Below are 20,289 nucleotides of genomic sequence, written 5' to 3' on the forward strand. Positions count from 1 at the left end.
GTGTGTGTGTCTGTGTGTGTGTGTCTCTCTGTATGTATGTGTGTGTGTGTGTGTGTGTAGGCAGCAGTACAGACTATGAGCTGGTGTGTGGTCGTCCTCACGGTGTTCGTCTGGATCGTGGCGGTCAGCTGATCGTCGCTGACTCGTACTTGGGGCTGCACAGTGTCGACCCCGAAACCGGAGAGAAGACGCTGCTGCTGGCCAACTCACAGGGTAACACGTGTGTGTTGGTGTGTGTGTGTGCACGCTGAATTAAAGCCAAGTTAATTTATATTTCTTAATAACTCCCTGGTCTTCTTCTAGGTGCTGACGGCGTCCCCTTCGCCTTCCTGAACGGTTTGGAGATTTCCCCCAAAACTGGCATCATTTATTTCACCGACTCGTCGAGCCGCTGGGGACGCAGACACGTCAAACTGGAGGTGAAATAAGGAGAAAACAGCATCAGATCAGCTTCAATTAGCCTGAAAGAAAACTTCTCATCATCTTCTTTTAGACTTGAGATTTTAAAAGCACCATGAAGAATCTCAAAGAGCTGAAAACAGTGAAATCAGGCTGCAGCAGGTGTGTGGCTGCCCCAGAAAACTGTTATAATAGATAACCAAGCATAGAAACGCTGATGTAAGCAGAGTCCATGGAGGGTTTTTTCAGCGTTTCTCAGCAACCGCAGCCCTCCAAATAACACGAGGACACTCAGGCCTGCTCTTTCTACTCGTCCATTCAGATGGTTTGCTGGAAAACAAGAACACTAAGAGTCCATTCAGTTCAGTGGATCTGTGTCTGCTGCTGAAGAGGCTTAAAGAGCAGAGACAGGGTTTATTTACTCCACTGCACGTAAAACTAGAATAAATGGTAGATGTTAAATAATGAGAGGCGAAATAAATAAATAAATAAATAATGAGAGCTAAAATAAGTAAAATTATTAACAAACGACACAAAATGACCGAAAAAGACACAATATGACCGAAAAAAGACAAAAAATGACAAAAAAAAGACACAAAATGACCAAAGAAAGACACAGAATTATCAAAAAATACACAAAAATATTTTAAAAAAGACACAAAATTATTTTTAAAATGACACAAAAAAGACACAAAATGACCAAAGAGAGACATACAATTACTAAAAAAGACACTAAATTATTTGAAAAAGACACAAAATTACAAAAAAAAAGTAATAAAAGGGACCTTACACACACACAACCACAAAATGTCGTCATAAGGGCCGAAATTGGCCCGCGGGCCGCAAGTTTGAGACCCATGATCTAAATGGATTCAAGCTAAAATATAAATAAACTCAACTATTAATAAAAAAAACCTACCTGCTGTCAGGTGTGAAAAGCATGTTTTCTTTAAAACATCACCAAAAATAAACCGTTTGTCATAAAAAGGAGCCGTAAAAACTTAAATAATCGCTGATTTTTCTTTTATTAACAGTCTTTGAAGGAACCATATCTGATTAACGATGATGCCAGGAAAAATGACTTTAAAATAGTGATTTATTTCATCCAAATCACTTTATTCTACATGCCAAAAATCAACCGTTTGAATTGAACAGATCCTGTAAAATCATTAAACACTGAGTTCTGAATAAAACTGTGCTGAGCTGAATGAACGGAGCTGTGTGATGTTGCAGGTGATCGAGCTGAACAGCCTCGGGCGTCTTCTGTCCTTCGACCCGGAGACGAGGAGCCTGAAGGTCCTGCTGGACTCGCTCTACATGCCCAACGGCATCGTGCTGTCGCCTGACGAACGCTTCCTGTTGGTGGCCGAGACCAGCATCGGACGCATCCTCAGGTACTCCCTAGGGAGGGGAATAATCAATCGATAATTGATTAATGGTCGTTAAGAATTTGGAATCACCTTTGAACCACCTTTGAATCACCTGTAATTTTTAATATATCTGTGTATTTAAAAAAAAAAATCTTATCTCTGACTGTGTATCAGTTTCACTGAACTGAAACACGCTGAGCGTTCAGTTCTGCGGCCGTACGTCAATAAGCCAATGAGCTGAGAATTAAGTTGAATAAAGCTACAGTTTGCTAAATGAAAGTTGCAATAACAATTATAAAACACACAGAAATACAAGAGTATTAAACTATCTTACTGTATCAAACCTTGCTAGCATGAATTACTGAGTTTAATTTGATCCAAAACTTATTTAAACACAAAACACATTTAAATATGAAGATTACTGTGAAAACTAACCTCACGCCTCTTTGGGGGCTGAAACATAAAACATTGAACTCCTTGACGTTTTCTTTACAGTATCACCACTTGACTTGGTTTAAGGATCGCCAGGATCAAGTCTCTTTTCGTCCTTTCAAAATAAAAGCATCAGTTATCAAAACAGCATAATACTCTATATACAGTACAGGCCAAAAGTTTGGACACACCTTCTCATTCAATGCGTTTCCTTTATTTTCATGACTATTTACATTGTAGATTCATCAAAACTATTAATGAACACATGTGGAATTATGTACTTAACAAAAAAGTGTGAAATAACTGAAAACATGTCTTATATTCTAGTAAGCAAAGGGTGGTTACTTGGAGGAATCTAAAATACAAGACATGTTTTCAGTTATTTCACACTTTTTTGTTAAGTACATAATTCCATATGTGTTTATTCATAGTTTTGATGAATTTACAATGTAAATAGTCATGAAAATAAAGAAAACGCATTGAATGAGAAGGTGTGTGTCCAAACTTTTGGCCTGTACTGTATATCTTTTATTTTGCCCATGTATGCATGTTTATATGCATACTGCAGTATGCATAAAAACATAGTGATTAATCGATCAATTGCACACACACACACACTTTCTTGTTTTCATCCGTTATTTATTAATAAGATATGATAAGATAAACTCTGACTCTGTGTCTCTCAGGTTCTGGCTGACAGGTCCTCAGGCCGGTTCTAAGGAGATCCTCATGGACAACATGATCGGTTACCCTGACAACATCCGCCTTAGTGACCACGGGACTTTCCTTGTTGGCATAACAACGCCACGGTTCAGGAAGGTCACGCCTCCGTTCCTCGACCTGATCGCTCCGTACCCGGCGGTCAAACGCTTCCTGGCCAAGGTCGGTGGGCTTTAATATAACTTCTGATAGCGTAATATATAAGATCACTGGATAAATGGAGGGATTAGTATTGAAGAAAAGAGGGACAAATCATGTTATTAACCACATGAAGCCAACCCAAAGTGCTGAAAACTGCAACCCAAAGCGGTAAAAATGTACAAAATCTAAATTAGATTATTGTAAATAGCAGCTAGAAAGAGTTCAGACAGCAAGAAAAACTAGAATTCTTGGAGAAACTTGGCTGAAAAATGCAAAAAATGTAAAATTCTGTGAATGTAGAAGTGCATCAATGCAATAAAATATAATTACCTAAAGCCAAAATGTACCATATCATTATATTATATATTATATTTAGAATTACAATATGTACCTCAAGTTTTAGGTAAAGTGTGTTGGTAGCAGGAATTTGATTGCAACTGAAACATGAACAATTTAAAAAAAAAAAAAAAAGTAATTTATATTTTAATTATGTTTTTAATTCATTGCACGAGCAAAGATTCTTTGCTTGGGTAAAACATGAAATTAACATGTCGTGGGGGGGAAAATTAATATTATTTTACCGTAAAACATTTCATTATTTGCTTACTGTAAACATTTTCTTTCCTTTTTTTTTCACTTGAAAATTTGTTGCAAATTGTTCTTATGGTTTCTTGGATGTTCAGTACACATTTCAACCCAATATAATGAAAAATAAATAATAATTGGCGTGGCTTCGAATACAAAATTTACAAAAATGATCAAGTCTAGCTCCGGTGGCCAAACTTAAGAAAAACCATTACTAAAAATAGTTAGTAATATTTTTATATATATTCTTTTTTCAAAGAAATATCATGTACGAGGAAGTCCATGCTGAGCTGAGAGGTATTAAAACATTATTTCAGCTTTAAAGCATCGGCCGTTTGACGACCAGCCACTCTGATACTCTCTCTGCTCTTTGAGTCGGAGCAGTTTGTAGAGGAGACGTTTTATCAGCAGTTATAAGCAAATTTTTGTTCCCATGATGCATTAGAAACGCTGTGACTCACGATTATCTCGTCCGTCTGTCAGTCCGGAGACAATAACCGGCTTTGTTCCAGACTGATCCGAGATGAGAGAGTGTGAAATGTGACAGGACAGGAACACACACTCACACACACACACACACACACACACACACACACACACACACACACACACACACACCACTTAGATGAACACACACACACACACACTTAAATGAACACGAACACACACACAAACACACACACACTTAGATGAACACACACACATACACACACATACACACACACACACACACACTTAAATGAACACACACACACACACACACACACACACACACACACACACTTAGATGAGCACACACGCACAAACAAACACACACACACACACACTTAGATGAACACACACACAAACACATACACACACACACACACACACACACTTAGATGAACACAAACACACACACACACACACACACACACACACACACACACTTAGATGAACACACACACAAACACATACACACACACACACACAAACACACTTAGATGAACACACACACACACACACTTAGATGAACACACAATCAGGTCTGAACTGGTAGAGAACTCTGGGAAACGTCAGCTGAGGTCAAACTGACGGAAAAAAGGTTTTTCAGCTCAGTTAAAGTGAAAACTTTATATTTTAACGCTCCATTAATGTTGCAGGTCAAATTGACCCATTTCAATGTTTAAAAATCTAGAAAAAAAAAGTTAAAAGCATATTATAGTTTATTGGGATTTTTCTATTTTTCTTTTTGAATAATTCATGTTGTTGTTTTTTAAATAATTGAAATAAGCTGCACCAACAAAGATTCTTTGTGTGGGTAAAACATTTTTATTATTTTATTTTTTTAAATTTGAACTCTGGAGGAAGGATCCTTGACTTTGGGATACAGCCAGTTACTCAGAATCATTCAGATGAATTAAGCCGATATCAAACTTTCTGTGTGTGTTTTATCTGCAGGTGGTTCCTCTGGGCTGGTACAACCTGCTGCTGCCGCGCTACGCTCTGGTCCTGGAGCTCAGCCTGGACGGGGAGCTGGTGGGAACGCTGCAGGACCCTGAGGGACGCCTGACCTGGGCCATCAGCGACGTGTTCCAGCACCGAGGGAGGACCTACCTGGGCAGCACAGACCTGCCCTTCCTGCCCGTCCTGGAGGAGGAGACCAGCTGATGGAGGAGCGGACACTAAACATAGGATCATTCTGGTTTTACCTCTGGAACGTTTAAACAGCAGCTACAAGGAAGGAAACACTGTGGCCATTCTGGATTTTACATTTTTAAGGTTTTTATTGGACGTCTGGAGCAACATGTGGATATTACCTGGCTCAAACCTGGATGTTTTGGTTTCAGGTCACTTACTGATGACCTGAGAGGTGAACTGAGTCTTTATAAACCAGTTAAACCTCCTGTAAGAACAGAAACAAACTTACATCTGCTAAAACAACTTTTTTTAGAATAAAAAGGACGCAGTTCTTAGTGCAAAAAAACATAAAATTTGCCAGAAACTGTGAGCTAAAACATTATTATATAAGCAAAATACTGCACAATGAAATCATTTATTTCTACAGTCATGGAAAAAAATATTAGACCAGCCTTGTTTTCTTCAGTTTATTGTTCATTTTAATGCCTGATACAACTAAAGGTACATTTGTTTGGATAAATATAATGATAACAACAAAAATAGCTGATAAGAGTTTAATTTGAGAGCTGATATCTAGACATTTAACATGGTTTATCAAGAAATAAGGTTATTATCAGCTCTTAAATTGAACTTTTATGAGCTATTTTTGTTGTTACTATTATTTTTGTGCAAACAAATGTACCTTTAGTTGTACCAGGCATTAAAATGGATGAGAAATTGAAGAATAAGGGTGGTCTAATAGTTTTTTCCATGACTGTATATGTGTATATATTAGTTAATTAAAGGAGTATTCCATCCGTTATTCATTGCACTGGATGTCTGCAGAAGATGAAACACTGGAATTGTCGGATTAAACTTCAATAGAGACATTTCAAATGTAATTTATCATTTTTCATAAACTTTGTTCTGAGCCATTCTCGTCCCATTCTAATAGTTTATTGTGTTTGTAAGTGATGTTGGAGCTTAAATTGACAGTCTGGACTGTTTGAATCGTCTCCTGCAGCCTCCATCATGTGGACTTCCTCTGTGTCGGATTTTTAATTAAGCTTGGAAATTATAATTACAGAACCTCTGGAATAAACTGTGAGAATGTGAACTGTTAATACTATATTGCAAAGTTAAATTTTAAAATAAATATTTTATATAAAAATGACATTTTGGTGAGTTTCTTGAATCCTGAAAAACAAATGTGCTGCTGAAACGATGAATCGATTATTTTTGTTCTGAGGATTTTTGTTTGTCTTTGTTTCTTTTATATAAATATAAACTAAATATATTTTGGACATTTGGAGACTTCTCCCCCTTGACTCTGACAGGTATATGTATATATTATATAACTCCAAAAGAAACATAAACAGTTTTGTCAGACCACAGGACATGTCTCCAAAAATTAAGGTCTTTGTCCCTGTGTGCATTTGCAAACTGTAATCAGGCTTTTTTGTTTCTTTTGGAGTAATGGCTTCTTCCTGGCAGAGTGGCCCTTCAGCCCATGTTGGTACAGTACTCGTTTCACTCTGGATAATGACTCACTCTTACCAGCTTCAGCCAGCATCTTCACAAGGTCTTTTACTTTTGTTCTTGGGTTGATATGCACATTTTGGACCAAAGCACGTTTATCTCTGGGACACAGAGTCCGTCTCCTTCCTGAGCGGTATGATGGCTGGACATCCCCATGGTGTTTATACTTGGCTATAATTATTTGAACAGATGAATATGGCACCTTCAGGCATCTGGAAATTGCACCCAAGGATGAACCAGACTTGTGCATGTCCACAATTCTCTTCCTGACATCTTGGTTGATTTCTTTTGACTTTCCCATGATGTTACACAAAGAAGCAGTGTGTTTCAGGTGTGCCTTAAAATACATCCAAAGGTGTGTCTCGAATTAACTTAAATGTTGTCAATGAACCTATCAGAAGCTTCCAAAGACATGACAGCATCATCTGGGCTTTCCCAAATTGTTTCAAGGCACAATAATGTTAGTGTATGTAAACTTCTGACTTTGAAGAAAGTAATAAAAAATTGTCTAAAAAAATCCTTCTCTCATTATTCTGGCATTTAGCAAATAGAAATAATTTTGGTGATCCTAACGGACCTAAAACAGGATAAGTGATTGTCTGATTTCATGTCAGACAGTGAGAAAAAAAGCATATGTGTCTTTTTATATAGTGTATGTAAACTTCTGGTTTCAACTGTATATATTATCAAGGTTTAGTGAATTACGCATGCATAGTGACCTTTGATGACCGTGGAGACAAACGGCAAATACCAAAAGAGAGAGACAGTAATCATTTAATTTTAAACAACGTATACAGAATATTCAAATTATTCTAACACAAGTTTTGTATAATAATGCACAAACTATCCCTTTAATCCTTATACAGTGTCTGAAGGAGGACTCTTAACTGATATGTATAAGTTAGAAGAGGCAGGTAGCAATGGTGGAAAGTAACTATGTACATTTACTCAAGTACTGGACTTAAAGTACAATTTTGAGGTACTTTTATGTACATTTTATGTAACTTTATACTTCTACTCCACTACATTTAGAGGCAAATATTGTACTTTTTACTCCTCTACATTTAGCTGACAGCTTTAATTACTTTTCAGGTCAAGATTTCAAATGAAAAACATGATACATTTAAAATGATTACCCATTTTTATAAATTAAACCACTTAAAAGTTTATTAGGTAGTTAAAATGAGCGGAGTGGAGTCATTTCACAGTGTGGTATTAGTACTTTTTACTGAAGTAAATGATCTGAATACTTCTTCCACCACTGTCCTTTTTACTTCTTTACTTTTTAATTTTTTTATAATTATTTTTTTTTCATTATCATTGTTTTTTTTTTAATTTATTTATTTATTTCATATTTTTTATTATTATTTTTTTTTTTAAATGTTATTTTAATTTTATTATTTTTTATTTATTTTTTTCCCTGCCCTACTGCGCATGTGCGGCCCCGGTGCGCAACTGCGCATGTGCGGCCCCGACGCCCTACTGCGCATGTGCGGCCCCGGCGCCCTACTGCGCATGTGCGGCCCCGACGCCCTACTGCGCATGTGCGGCCTTGACGCCCTACTGCGCATGTGCGGCCCCGGCGCCCTACTGCGCATGTGCGGCCCCGGCACCCTACTGCGCATGTGCGGCCCCGGCGCCCTACTGCGCATGTGCGGCCCCGGCACGCTACTGCGCATGTGCGGCCCCGGCGCCCTACTGCGCATGTGCGGCCTCGGCGCCCTACTGCGCATGTGCGGCCCCGGCACCCTACTGCGCATGTGCGGGCCCGGCGCCCTACTGCGCATGTGCGGCCCCGGTGCGCTACTGCGCATGCGTGGCTTTCGCACATGCGCAGAAGCGCACTTAAGCCGCGCATGCGCAGAAGCGAAGAAAAAATAATTATTAAAAAAATAATTTAAAATAATAAAATAAAAAAATATAAAATAATTAAAAAAAAAATAAAAAAAATATACAATAATTTAAAAAAAAACAAAAATAAAAAAAATAAAAAAAAAACAATTAATAATTAAAAAATAAAAAAATAAAAATGAAATTCATTATCATCATCATGTTTTTTAAATCTTTTTATCTATGTTATTTACTTTATTTGTACCCAGAGGTAGATTTTGTTTGCAGTATAGAGTCCTCATACACACACACAAAAGAGGCACATATCACACATCAGTCAACTTAAGACAGTGGGAGTTAAGAAATGGCAAGTTAAATAAAATGTAAAAAAAATTCAAATAAAAAATTATTAAAAGTTCTTACAGGTCCAGACTATACTTAGATATTGATGTGAACTAAAATACGAATAGCAAAAAAAAAAGAAGACAGAAAAATAAACAAAATAAAACAGCAAAATAAAATGAAACTTGTTTAGGCTGTAAAAACGTAGATAAAGGTTAAAATGTATATATAGAAATAGTAAATACATACATAAAAGCAACAATAAATAAACACCTGTGCAAAGCACAGCAGGGACAAAACAGTTTTTGTGTCTGTTTGTTCTAAACCTAGGGATTGTAAACCTACGCCCAGAGGGGAGGAGCTGAAACTCTGTGTGCAATGGATGGGAACTGTCATTTAAAATTGAACCAGTAATGCGCTGTAATTGTTTTGTGTACAAGGTCTCCACGTTGAGCTGAGGCTCACCAATCAGTCTGCTAGACCACTTTACTATTGGTTGACTGAGTTTTTATTTTTCAATGAGAGGTTGCCGTCGGGGTGTGTGCGTTACAGGGGCCAGTCTATACCACCCCTATGAATTTCATTGCCTTAAGTCTTATAGTGTGGTCACGGTACCAAATATGAAATTAGACTGCCACCACAGTGCCACCTCGGCCCGATCAATAAAACCTTAAAGGGTTATCCTCAGGAGGACATTGACAATAGTTGTACCAAGTGTTAGAAAAATTGCATGAGGAAACCCTGAAAATTGAATAATCTGATTCCAACAACAAAAAATCCTCACCAATTATTTCTGCGCAGTCGTTGATGGGGAATGATGAGCAGCAGACGTCCAAGTTCTCAGTTTAACAAAAGTTTATTACAATACGTCAAGAAATGTGAAGTTACAGAGCTCTGGGTTCACTTTTTAACTGTCCCTCATACACACAGACTGGTTACAGGTCATGAAGTCTGAACCAGGTCTCTTCCCCTGGAAAAAAAAAACCCAGTTCCAAAACTAACAATGTTTATTATATAATGAAGGTAGATTTCTTCCAGGAAGTGCTGCCTTCTTCATCCGCTGATTGGCCAGTCTTAATCAATACAGGGACACGTCAAGCCACCGGGCAACAATCTTGCTGCCTGGAACAAGGCCGTGCCCTGACCTGCTAGCAAACTTGTTATGACAAACATTCTGCCTTGTTATGTTCTACAGAGATATAACAGGAGCCAAAAGATTCCTCAATGTCTACTTGTTATTTTAAAGTCTAAAAAATATAAAACAGACTATCGTCTGTTTTATATATTTTTTTTTATTATTTGTGATTATAGAATCTTAATCAGTTTAAGCAAATGGAAATTATGTAATTAAAGTAATCACAGTTTCTAAATCAACATTAACACACAAACATAATCATTGTATCAAAATCATATCGCCCGATTAATATAAATGCATAGAGATAGATATTATCAAGGTTTAGTGAATTACGCATATATAGTGACCTTTGATGACCGTGGAGACAAACAGCAAATACAAAAATAGAGACACAGTAATCATTTCATTTTAAACAACGTAAAATATTCAAATTATTCTAACACAAGTTTTGTATAATAATGCACAAACTAGCCCTTTAATCCTTATACAGTGTCTGAAGGAGGACTCTTAACTGATATGTATAAGTTAGAAGAGGCAGGTAGCAATGGTGGAAAGTAACTATGTACATTTACTCAAGTACTGGACTTAAAGTACAATTTTGAGGTACTTTTATGTACATTTTGTGTAACTTTATACTTCTACTCCACTACATTTAGAGGCAAATATTGTACTTTTTACTCCTCTACATTTAGCTGACAGCTTTAATTACTTTTCAGGTCAAGATTTCAAATGAAAAACATGATACATTTAAAATGATTACCCATTTTTATAAATTAAACCACTTAAAAGTTTATTAGGTAGTTAAAATGAGCGGAGTGGAGTCATTTCACAGTGTGGTATTAGTACTTTTTACTGAAGTAAATGATCTGAATACTTCTTCCACCACTGTCCTTTTTACTTCTTTACTTTTAAATTTTTTTATTATTTTTTTTTTTTCATTGTCATTGTTTTTTTTTTATTAATTAATTAATTTAATTATTTATTATTATTATTTTTAAATGTTATTTTAATTTTATTATTTTTTATTTATTTTTTTCCCTGCCCTACTGCGCATGTGCGGCCCCGACGCCCTACTGCGCATGTGCGGCCTTGATGCCCTACTGCGCATGTGCGGTCCCGGCGCCCTACTGCGCATGTGCGGCCCCGGCACGCTACTGCGCATGTGCGGACCCGGCGCCCTACTGCGCATGTGCGGCCCCGGCGTCCTACTGCGCATGTGCGGGCCCGGCGCCCTACTGCGCATGTGCGGCCCTGGCGCCCTACTGCGCATGTGCGGCCTCGGCGCCCTACTGCGCATGTGCGGGCCCGGCGCCCTACTGCGCATGTGCGGCCCTGGCGCCCTACTGCGCATGTGCGGCCTCGGCGCCCTACTGCGCATGTGCGGGCCCGGCGCCCTACTGCGCATGTGCGGCCCTGACGCCCTACTGCGCATGTGCGGCCCCGGTGCGCTACTGCGCATGCGTGGTTTCCGCACATGCGCAGAAGCTCACTTAAGCCGCGCATGCGCAGAAGCGAAGAAAAAATAATAATTAAAAAAATAATTTAAAATAATAAAATAAAAAAATATAAAATAATTAAAAAATATATATATATAAAATAATTAAAAAAATAAATAAATAAAATAAAATAAAAATAAAAAATAAATAAATAAAAAATAAAAAAATAAAAATGAAATTCATTATCATCATCATGTTTTTTAAATCTTTTTATCTATGTTATTTACTTTATTTGTACCCAGAGGTAGATTTTGTTTGCAGTATAGAGTCCTCATACACACACACAAAAGAGGCACATATCACACATCATTCAACTTAAGACAGTGGGAGTTAAGAAATGGCAAGTTAAATAAAATGTAAAAAAAATTCAAATAAAAAATTATTAAAAGTTCTTACAGGTCCAGACTATACTTAGATATTGATGTGAACTAAAATACGAATAGCAAAAAAAAAAGAAGACATAATCATTGTATCAAAATCATATCGCCTGATTAATATATATGCACAGAGATAGATATTATCAAGGTTTAGTGAATTACGCATGCATAGTGACCTTTGATGACCGTGGAGACAAACGGCAAATACCAAAAGAGAGAGACAGTAATCATTTCATTTTAAACAACGTAGAATACTCAAATTATTCTAACACAAGTTTTGTATAATAATGCACAAACTATCCCTTTAATCCTTATACAGTGTCTGAAGGAGGACTCTTAACTGATATGTATAAGTTAGAAGAGGCAGGTAGCAATGGTGGAAAGTAACTATGTACATTTACTCAAGTACTGGACTTAAAGTACAATTTTGAGGTACTTTTATGTACATTTTATGTAACTTTATACTTCTACTCCACTACATTTAGAGGCAAATATTGTACTTTTTACTCCTCTACATTTAGCTGACAGCTTTAATTACTTTTCAGGTCAAGATTTCAAATGAAAAACATGATACATTTAAAATGATTACCCATTTTTATAAATTAAACCACTTAAAAGTTTATTAGGTAGTTAAAATGAGCGGAGTGGAGTCATTTCACAGTGTGGTATTAGTACTTTTTACTGAAGTAAATGATCTGAATACTTCTTCCACCACTGTCCTTTTTACTTCTTTACTTTTAAATTTTTTTATTATTATTTTTTTTTTCATTATCGTTTTGTTTTTTTTGTTTTTTTTTCTTCATTGTTTTTATTGCAGTTTTTGTTTCCATTCAACAAAACAAAATTGTCTACAAAACTAGACAAACAACAAAACAAACACAAAACATGACAGCTCTTACATAAAAGATGAACATATGGCATTATACACAAGGTGGTGGATCAGTCTTACATTACACAAATGACATTCAGGTGCACATCAGACCTTTTAATAGAGTGGAGGAAAGGCCAGTTCCGATATAGTCCAAAAATGGGCGCCACACTCTGTAGAACTGATCTACACTGTGATGTATGACGTTGGTAAGATATTCTAAAGGGATCAGATCAAAAATGATTTTGCGCCAAGCACAGACAGAAGGAACCTTGTCACTGACCCATTGCAAAAGGATATTTTTCCTAGCTGCAAACGTTAGAATATTGTACAATCTTTTGTTGACTGCTGTTTTCAAATAGTCACTTGGAAGACCTAGAATCAGGGAAATGGGGTCCATTTCTATGTTAATATGAAAAATTCTCTCCAATTCACTTATGATTTCAGCCCAATATATTTGAAGTTTATGACAAGACCAAAAACAGTGAGTTAAGGTTCCCACTTCAGTTTTACATTTGAGACACAGAGGGGAGAGAGCGCGGTTGAAGAAATGTCTGCGGTGAGGGGATATATGTAATCTATGTAAAATCATAAATTGTGTTGCTCTTGTCCCAGTGCAAATTGAAATCTTTTTAGTAAGAGACCAAATGGTATCCCACTTTTCTTCATCTATGGACACAGACAGCTCCTTTTCCCACACACCTCTGACCCCCTGTGCATCAGTAGCAGAAAAGCCAATAAGTACATGGTAGAATGAACTCAAAGACACTTTCGATTGTTGTTGAAACAGAATTTTCTCAACAGCAGATATTTCAGGTTGATCAATAAGGGTTGTGCTATGCATGATATAATGCCTTATTTGCAAAAAACGAAAGAAATCTTGTTTGACCAATTTGTAACTGTTAGTAAGCTGTTCAAATGACATAAGTGTATCATCTGAAAAAAGGTCACCGAGTGATTTAATATTCCTATTGGACCATTGTCGAAAACCAGGGTCCGAAGAGCCTGGGGGAAAAGCCGGATTATTTATTATTGGGGTGAAGATGGATGTTATGTTTGATCTTCCCTCAAGACGGCGGACAAGCCGCCATGCTTTTAGAGTGTTAATTGTTACAGGGTTTTTACAAAAAGCTTTAATTTCTTTAAAATTATTAAAAAATAGTAGGTCACTTAGTCTGCACTGTGATAAGGCTGTCTCAATATCCATCCAGATTGAAGTTTTACCCTTGACCCAGTCTTTTACAAATCTTAAATGGGCACAAAGTTGATACATTTTAATATTAGGTAAGTCCAAGCCACCCGTTGAACTTGGTAGATGTAATACTGCCATCTTAAGCCTAGGTCTACGTTTGTTCCAAATAAAAGAGCTAAGCCATCCATTTATGTCCTTCAGCACCCTTTTAGAAAACAAAACAGGAATCATTTGGATAGGATACAATAGCCGAGGCAACACATTCATTTTTACCAGAGCAATGCGTCCTAACCAGGAAACAGGAAGTGACATCCATCGCTCTAGGTCCTGCTTAATCTTACAAAATAAGGGTGTGAAATTGGCTTTATATAGTTGATCAAAGGATGGGGTGATAGAAATTCCCAAGTACACAAACCCATTGGGAGACCATTTGAAAGGAAAGGGAGGTACAATAGTTGGTATTGTTGAAAGAGTACCAAGGGGCATAGCCTCCGATTTAGCCAAATTGATCTTGTAACCAGAGAAACAACTAAATCTGTCAATCACATCAATAAGACCTGGTACAGATGTTTCAGGGTCGGTCAAAAGGATTAGGACATCATCCGCGTATAAAGTTATTTTATGACACAGCTGTCCGATCTCTAGACTACGTATTGATGGTGTCACCCTTATGGCCTCAGCAAGTGGCTCTATGGCCAAAGCGAATAGGAGGGGCGATAAAGGGCAACCCTGCATCATTGAGTATTGAAGTATTCCGACCTGAATCCGTTGGTCAAGACCGCTGCCTGTGGTCTAGTATAGATAATTTTGACCCATTTTATAAAGTTCTTCCCCAAACCAAATTTACTCAGTGTATACAGTAAGAAAGACCATTCAATTCAGTCAAATGCTTTCTCTGCGTCGAGAGAAAGCACCAGGCCATTAATAGATTTTTGTTTAAAAGCTTGGATAGCGTTCAACAAACGTCTAACATTGGTGGCTGAATTCCGACCCCTTATAAAACCTGTCTGGTCTTCCTTTACCAGTATTGGTAAGAGATTTTCTAAACGAGATGCCAATATTTTAGAGAGCAGCTTCCTATCCACATTTAAGAGTGCTATGGGTCTGTAGGATCCACAAGAGTCAGGACACTTCCCCTTTTTTAAAATTAAGGATATATTGGCCTCCTTCAGTGTCCGTGGGAATTCTCCTGTAATGAAGGAGTGATTGAACATATCAAGAAGAGGTTCTACAAGAATACTTTGAAACTGTTTATAAAATTCGCAACAGAAGCCGTCAGGTCCTGGTGACTTTCCATTTTGTAATGTTTTAATAGCTTTGATCACTTCAGTTTTAGTTATGGGACTATTAAGGGCTGTCTTCTGCTCTTCTGACAAATTTGGTAAATCAAATTGAGAAAAGAATTGATCCATTAGCTGCTCCCCCTCTGGAGCTTGTTCAGAAGAGTACAGATTTTCGTAGAAATTCTTAAAACAGTTATTTATCAGTTTAGTTTCGTGTACCTTGTGGCCTTCTTTATCAGATACAGCTGCAATAATTTGCGATTCTGCACGCATCTTAACATGATAAGCCAGACATTTACCCGCTTTATCTCCATACTCGTAAAACCTCTGTCTAGTATACTTCAATTTCTTCTCTGCATCCCTAGTAAGAAGGCAGTTTAGAGCTGATCTGAGTGTCATAATTTCTTGCCACAATGGTGGTGACGGGGAGGCAATATATGCTTTTTCTTTATCTGCCAATTCACTCTCTAAAGATTTTTGTTTCTCCTGTCTTTGTCGCTTCTTCGTTGCAGAGTACGAAATAATCAATCCTTTGGCATAAGCTTTGCATGTTTCCCATAAGATGGAGGCATTACTGGCCGATAAAGTATTGATTTCCAGAAATGCTTTAAGTTCAGTAGAAAAGTTGGAAGTAAATTTCTCATCTTAAAGAATAATGGTATTAAGTCTCCAGTGACGAGACTGATGTAGCGCTGTTTTGAGATTTAAGTCCATAATTACTCTAGCATGATCAGAGATAATTATACTGGTTATGTCACATGATAGAATTGAATATAAGTCAGTTCTTGGTAGAAAAAAATAATCAATTCTGGATTGACACTTGTGCGGAGCCGAGAAAAATGTATACTGTTTATCAGAGGGGTCAATAAGCCCAAACTCCTCACATAAAGCTTGGAGCGTATTGGCCTGAGGAGAGGGGGGCGTGGTACTGTGTGGAAATTTGTCAAGAAGTGGATTTAATATTAAGTTAAAGTCACCACCAATAATAACAGTGGAGTTAGAAAGGAGTGAAGCTAAGTCCAGAAACATTTTGGAAAGGAAAGTGATTGGGTGGGCAGGTGGAAAATACACATTCATCATTACAATATTTTGACCTTGCAAAATTCCTTTGATTATCACATAGCGACCCTTCAGATCCTTAATACAGTCAGATACTATAAAAGGTAGGTTTTTCCTAATCAACACTGCTACTCCCCTACTTCTTGTCGTGAAGGATGAAAAAAACACTTGTCCAAATGGACCTTGTTGTAACTTTAAATGCTCAGTTTCATCAAGATGTGTCTCTTGTAACATAGCAACATCTATATTATCCTTCTTTAGACATGTAAGTATTTTTCTCCGCTTAATAGGGTTATGGACACCCCGTACATTCCAGGTGCATACTCGCAGCTTATTCATTAATATTAATCATGTATCATACAAGACATATTGAAACAAGAGATCCACCACACGCTAGGTAAAAGTAAAACAAGCAGAAAGAGCTGTGTAACAAAACATTCAACACATTCAAAAACATTCAAAAATAGTAAGTTGGCAACAACCCTACTGAACATGTAGGGAAAAACAGTCCTTCTTCTACCTGCGGCTGAAAGCCGACAGGTGCAACATGCGCTCAGCTCGCGCCTACTCATAGACAAAAACACAGTCTGACGAGCACACGGCGAAGTAGAACATTTCACCTGGTTGAAGTAGTAGAAAGAAAGAGGCGTAGTCGCATCCGCCTGGGGTTGGTAGATACTCACATTGCTTCATAAGGCACAGTCCGGGCGCAATGTCAAAGAAAGGAGACAGTCCGGTGGTTACAGAAATTTAGGGCAGCGATTCCACGTAAGTCGCAGCAGCCTCCGGCGTGTTAAATCTCTTCTCCTCCCCGTTGACAGACAGTCTCAGCGTAGCGGGATATAGAAGCGCATAATCCACATTCTTCCTCCTCAGACAGCTTTTCACCTCGTCAAAAGCCTTACGTTTCTTGGCCACCGCCGCCGAATAATCATTAAAGAAGGAAACTCTGATCCGGTCCGCTGGCTGGTTCGGCCCTGTAGCAAGGCGCCGGGCTGCGGCCATCACCCGTTGTTTATCAGCAAAATTGTGAAGTTTCATGATGATGGGTCTGGCGCGTTGGTTAGTGCCCGGCTTCGGTGCTAGGGAGCGGTGAGCGCGGTCCAACTTGATCTTCCCAGTTTTAGTTGTGAGATTGAGATAGGAGGGGAGCCATGTCTCCATGAAAGTGACCGGATCCTGTCCCTCCGTGCCCTCGGGCAGCCCGACGACACGGAGGTTACATCTGCGGCTGCGGTTCTCCAAGTCATCTATATGATCTGCCATATCAGTTATTTGTTTCTCGAGTTTTGTCAATTTAGCCTGCAACACCCCCGTTGTGTCTTCCACGCCTGAGATCCGTGTCTCGGCATCACCAACCCGCGTTGTCAAAGCCTGTATCCGAGATGTTTGTTCGTGTATAGCAGCAAGCACAATGTCAACTTTAGCATCCAATGACTTTGTAATGTTGTCAGTTATCTTACTCAAAGGCATGTAAATGCTCGGGTTAACATCACTCTCGGTTTCCTCAATCTCGGCTGTAGCTTCTGCCTCGCTAGCTTCTTCTGCCTCAGCCGCAGCAGGCTCCACGATGTCGCTAGCATGCATCCCTGAAGCATTGTTTTTCTTGGACTTGGTGCGTGGCATTTTCAAAAAATAATCATCCAGGCTCATTATAGAGCAACTCCTACGCGCGTTTATAACGTTTCACCAGGTGAACACGTATTTTAAACGGATATTTCGGTAAGCCTCACCGGTGCTCAACAAGACGAGGTGTTCACGCTACGACGCCATCTTGCCAACCTGTTTTTTTTTAAATTAATTTATTTATTTAATTATTTATTATTATTATTATTTTTTTTAAATGTTATTTTAATTTTATTATTTTTTATTTATTTTTTTCCCTGCCCTACTGCGCATGTGCGGCCCCGGTGCACTACTGCGCATGTGCGGCCCCGGTGCGCGACTGCGCATGTGCGGCCCCGACGCCCTACTGCGCATGTGCGGCCACTGCGCCCTACTGCGCATGTGCGGACCCGACGCCCTACTGCGCATGTGCGGACCCGACGCCCTACTGCGCATGTGCGGCCTTGACGCCCTACTGCGCATGTGCGGCCCCGGCGCCCTACTGCGCATGTGCGGCCCCGGCACGCTACTGCGCATGTGCGGCCCCGGCGCCCTTCTGCGCATGTGCGGCCCCGACGCCCTACTGCGCATGTGCGGCCACTGCGCCCTACTGCGCATGTGCGGCCCCGACGCCCTACTGCGCATGTGCGGCCCCGGCGCCCTACTGCGCATGTGCGGCCCCGACGCCCTACTGCGCATGTGCGGCCCCGGCGCCCTACTGCGCATGTGCGGTCCCGGCGCCCTACTGCGCATGTGCGGCCCCGGCACGCTACTGCGCATGTGCGGCCCTGGCGCCCTACTGCGCATGTGCGGCCTCGGCGCCCTACTGCGCATGTGCGGCCCCGGCGCCCTACTGCGCATGTGCGGGCCCGGCGCCCTACTGCGCATGTGCGGCCCCGGCACGCTACTGCGCATGTGCGGCCCTGGCGCCCTACTGCGCATGTGCGGCCTCGGCGCCCTACTGCGCATGTGCGGGCCCGGCGCCCTACTGCGCATGTGCGGCCCCCACGCCCTACTGCGCATGTGCGGCCCCGGTGCGCTACTGCGCATGCGTGGCTTCCGCACATGCGCAGAAGCGCACTTAAGCCGCGCATGCGCAGAAGCGAAGAAAAAATAATAATTAAAAAAATAATTTAAAATAATAAAATAAAAAAATATAAAATAATTTAAAAAAAAAATAAAAAAATATAAAATAATTTAAAAATAAAATAAAATAAAAATTAAAAAAAATAAAATGAAAAAATGAAAAAATAAAAATGAAATTCATTATCATCATCATGTTTTTTAAATCTTTTTATCTATGTTATTTATTTACTTTATTTGTACCCAGAGGTAGATTTTGTTTGCAGTATAGAGTCCTCATACACACACACAAAAGAGGCACATATCACACATCATTCAACTTAAGACAGTGGGAGTTAAGAAATGGCAAGTTAAATAAAATGTAAAAAAAATTCAAATAAAAAATTATTAAAAGTTCTTACAGGGACTATACTTAGATATTGATGTGAACTAAAATACGAATAGCAAAAAAAAAAGAAGGCAGAAAAATAAACAAAATAAAACAGCAAAATAAAATGAAACTTGTTTAGTAGATGAAGGTTAAAATGTATATATAGAAATAGTAAATACATACATAAAAGCAACAATAAATAAACACCTGTGCAAAGCACAGCAGGGACAAAACAGTTTTTGTGTCTGTTTGTTCTAAACCTAGGGATTGTAAACCTACGCCCAGAGGGGAGGAGCTGAAACTCTGTGTGCAATGGATGGGAACTGTCATTTAAAATTGAACCAGTAATGCGCTGTAATTGTTTTGTGTACAAGGTCTCCACGTTGAGCTGAGGCTCACCAGTCAGTCTGCTAGACCACTTTACTATTTGGTTGACTGAGTTTTTATTTTTCAATGAGAGGTTGCCGTCGGGGTGTGTGCGTTACAGGGGCCAGTCTACACCACCCCTATGAATTTCATTGCCTTAAGTCTTATAGTGTGGTCACGGTACCAAATATGAAATTAGACTGCCACCACAGTGCCACCTCGGCCCGATCAATAAAACCTTAAAGGGTTATCCTCAGGAGGACATTGACAATAGTTGTACCAAGTGTTAGAAAAATTGCATGAGGAAACCCTGAAAATTGAATAATCTGATTCCAACAACAAAAAATCCTCACCAATTATTTCTCCGCAGTCGTTGATGGGGAATGATGAGCAGCAGACGTCCAAGTTCTCAGTTTAACAAAAGTTTATTACAATACGTCAAGAAATGTGAAGTTACAGAGCTCTGGGTTCACTTTTTAACTGTCCCTGATACACACA

At 39.1% G+C, this 20,289-nt stretch overlaps 1 protein-coding gene across 1 annotated transcript in view; it reads left to right on the forward strand.

The window, feature by feature from the left end:
* zgc:194209 (uncharacterized protein LOC570908 homolog) overlaps positions 1-6,420 on the forward strand; it is a 10,999-nt gene extending 4,579 nt beyond the window's left edge. Inside the window, exons 5-9 of the mRNA XM_059325916.1 lie at positions 61-213; positions 304-419; positions 1,633-1,793; positions 2,888-3,083; positions 5,088-6,420. Of these exons, the coding sequence (XP_059181899.1) occupies positions 61-213; positions 304-419; positions 1,633-1,793; positions 2,888-3,083; positions 5,088-5,297 (836 nt within the window). The 3' untranslated portion in view covers positions 5,298-6,420. The remainder of the gene's footprint in view (positions 1-60; positions 214-303; positions 420-1,632; positions 1,794-2,887; positions 3,084-5,087) is intronic.
* Positions 6,421-20,289: the final 13,869 nt, after the last annotated feature.

Source organism: Centropristis striata, chromosome 22 (assembly GCF_030273125.1).
Source record: "Centropristis striata isolate RG_2023a ecotype Rhode Island chromosome 22, C.striata_1.0, whole genome shotgun sequence".
Lineage (NCBI taxonomy): Eukaryota > Metazoa > Chordata > Actinopteri > Perciformes > Serranidae > Centropristis > Centropristis striata.